Source organism: Sinocyclocheilus rhinocerous, unplaced genomic scaffold (genome assembly GCF_001515625.1).
Source record: "Sinocyclocheilus rhinocerous isolate Xijiao unplaced genomic scaffold, SAMN03320098_v1.1 C36654464, whole genome shotgun sequence".
Lineage (NCBI taxonomy): Eukaryota > Metazoa > Chordata > Actinopteri > Cypriniformes > Cyprinidae > Sinocyclocheilus > Sinocyclocheilus rhinocerous.
In genome coordinates this window covers 434-1458 of record NW_015784454.1, presented here as the reverse complement: position 1 = coordinate 1458, position 1025 = coordinate 434, and the positions used below count along the sequence as shown (strand labels likewise).

The window sequence follows — 1025 nt, the reverse complement described above, 5'->3', positions numbered from 1 at the left end:
TTAAGGGGGTCTGAATACTTTCCGTACCCACTGTATATACAACTTTATGTAAATTCACTGATTTCCAAAATCCCAGGAATGGCACATTATATAAAAGGTATCTACAAAATGTTGGAGCACTTTAAAAATTATAGTTAGTTATAAACTCTCTTAAACATTATATTTCTGTCCTCTTTATATTCCTTGTTTCCCATTATTTCAGCTTTCTTGTGTGTCTCTTTTCCTCAGGCACAGACATCCCTGCTCATGCATCATTAGTGTATCACATTCTCCTGGAAGACCTCCACAACCCTAAAGATGACATCATTGTGGAGGTCATGGAAGCTCCTGAACCATGTACACGCAAGTCTGTTGCAGGCGATTACATTCGCTACCACTACAATGCTTCCTTCCTCAATGGCATCACATTTGACTCCAGGTTTTACTCGATTTTTATTTATTTTTTTGCTTGCTTGTTTGTTGTTTTGCTGTTGTTTTGGATTGCTGTAGATGTTACTAAAATTCTAATGTATTGTATTACCTCTAATGTCACAGCTATCAGCACAACCATACGTACAACACATACATTGGAATGGGCTACATGATCGCTGGCATAGATAAAGGCTTGCAGGGTGTGTGTACAGGAGAGAGGAGAAGAATCATCTTGCCACCTCATCTTGCATATGGCCAGCAGGGGGCAGGTTGGATTATCTTAATGCATTTTAAATGCTACTTCATCAATGAAAGTTGAATGAAAAGTGTGCCATGTTTATTTACACCAGGGGTGTCAAACTCAATTGAGTTTTGTTCCAACACATACCATGTAGTTTTAGTTTAGTTTTAGATTAGTTGGATCAGGTGTGTTTAATTAGGGTTGAAATCTAAACCTTGAATCTTGAGTTTGACACCCCTGATTTACACAGGGCTGTTTAATGCTGTGGCATACATGTATTTACACAACAGTTGCAAAATGTAATTAGCCCACATAAAGTATATAAATAAAAAACACTGAATATGGTTCTTGATATTGTAATACAGATTATTAA

At 36.9% G+C, this 1025-nt stretch overlaps 1 protein-coding gene across 1 annotated transcript; it reads left to right on the top strand.

Annotated features, from left to right (window-relative positions):
* Positions 1 to 202: 202 nt before the first annotated feature.
* On the top strand, positions 203 to 680 carry LOC107736363 (peptidyl-prolyl cis-trans isomerase FKBP10-like; the record flags this gene model as incomplete). Its single annotated transcript, XM_016547798.1, has 2 exons — positions 203 to 418; positions 535 to 680. Coding segments are annotated over 2 exons (362 nt in total), but the record flags the coding sequence as incomplete, so codon positions are not given.
* Between the last annotated feature and the right edge of the window lie 345 nt (positions 681 to 1025).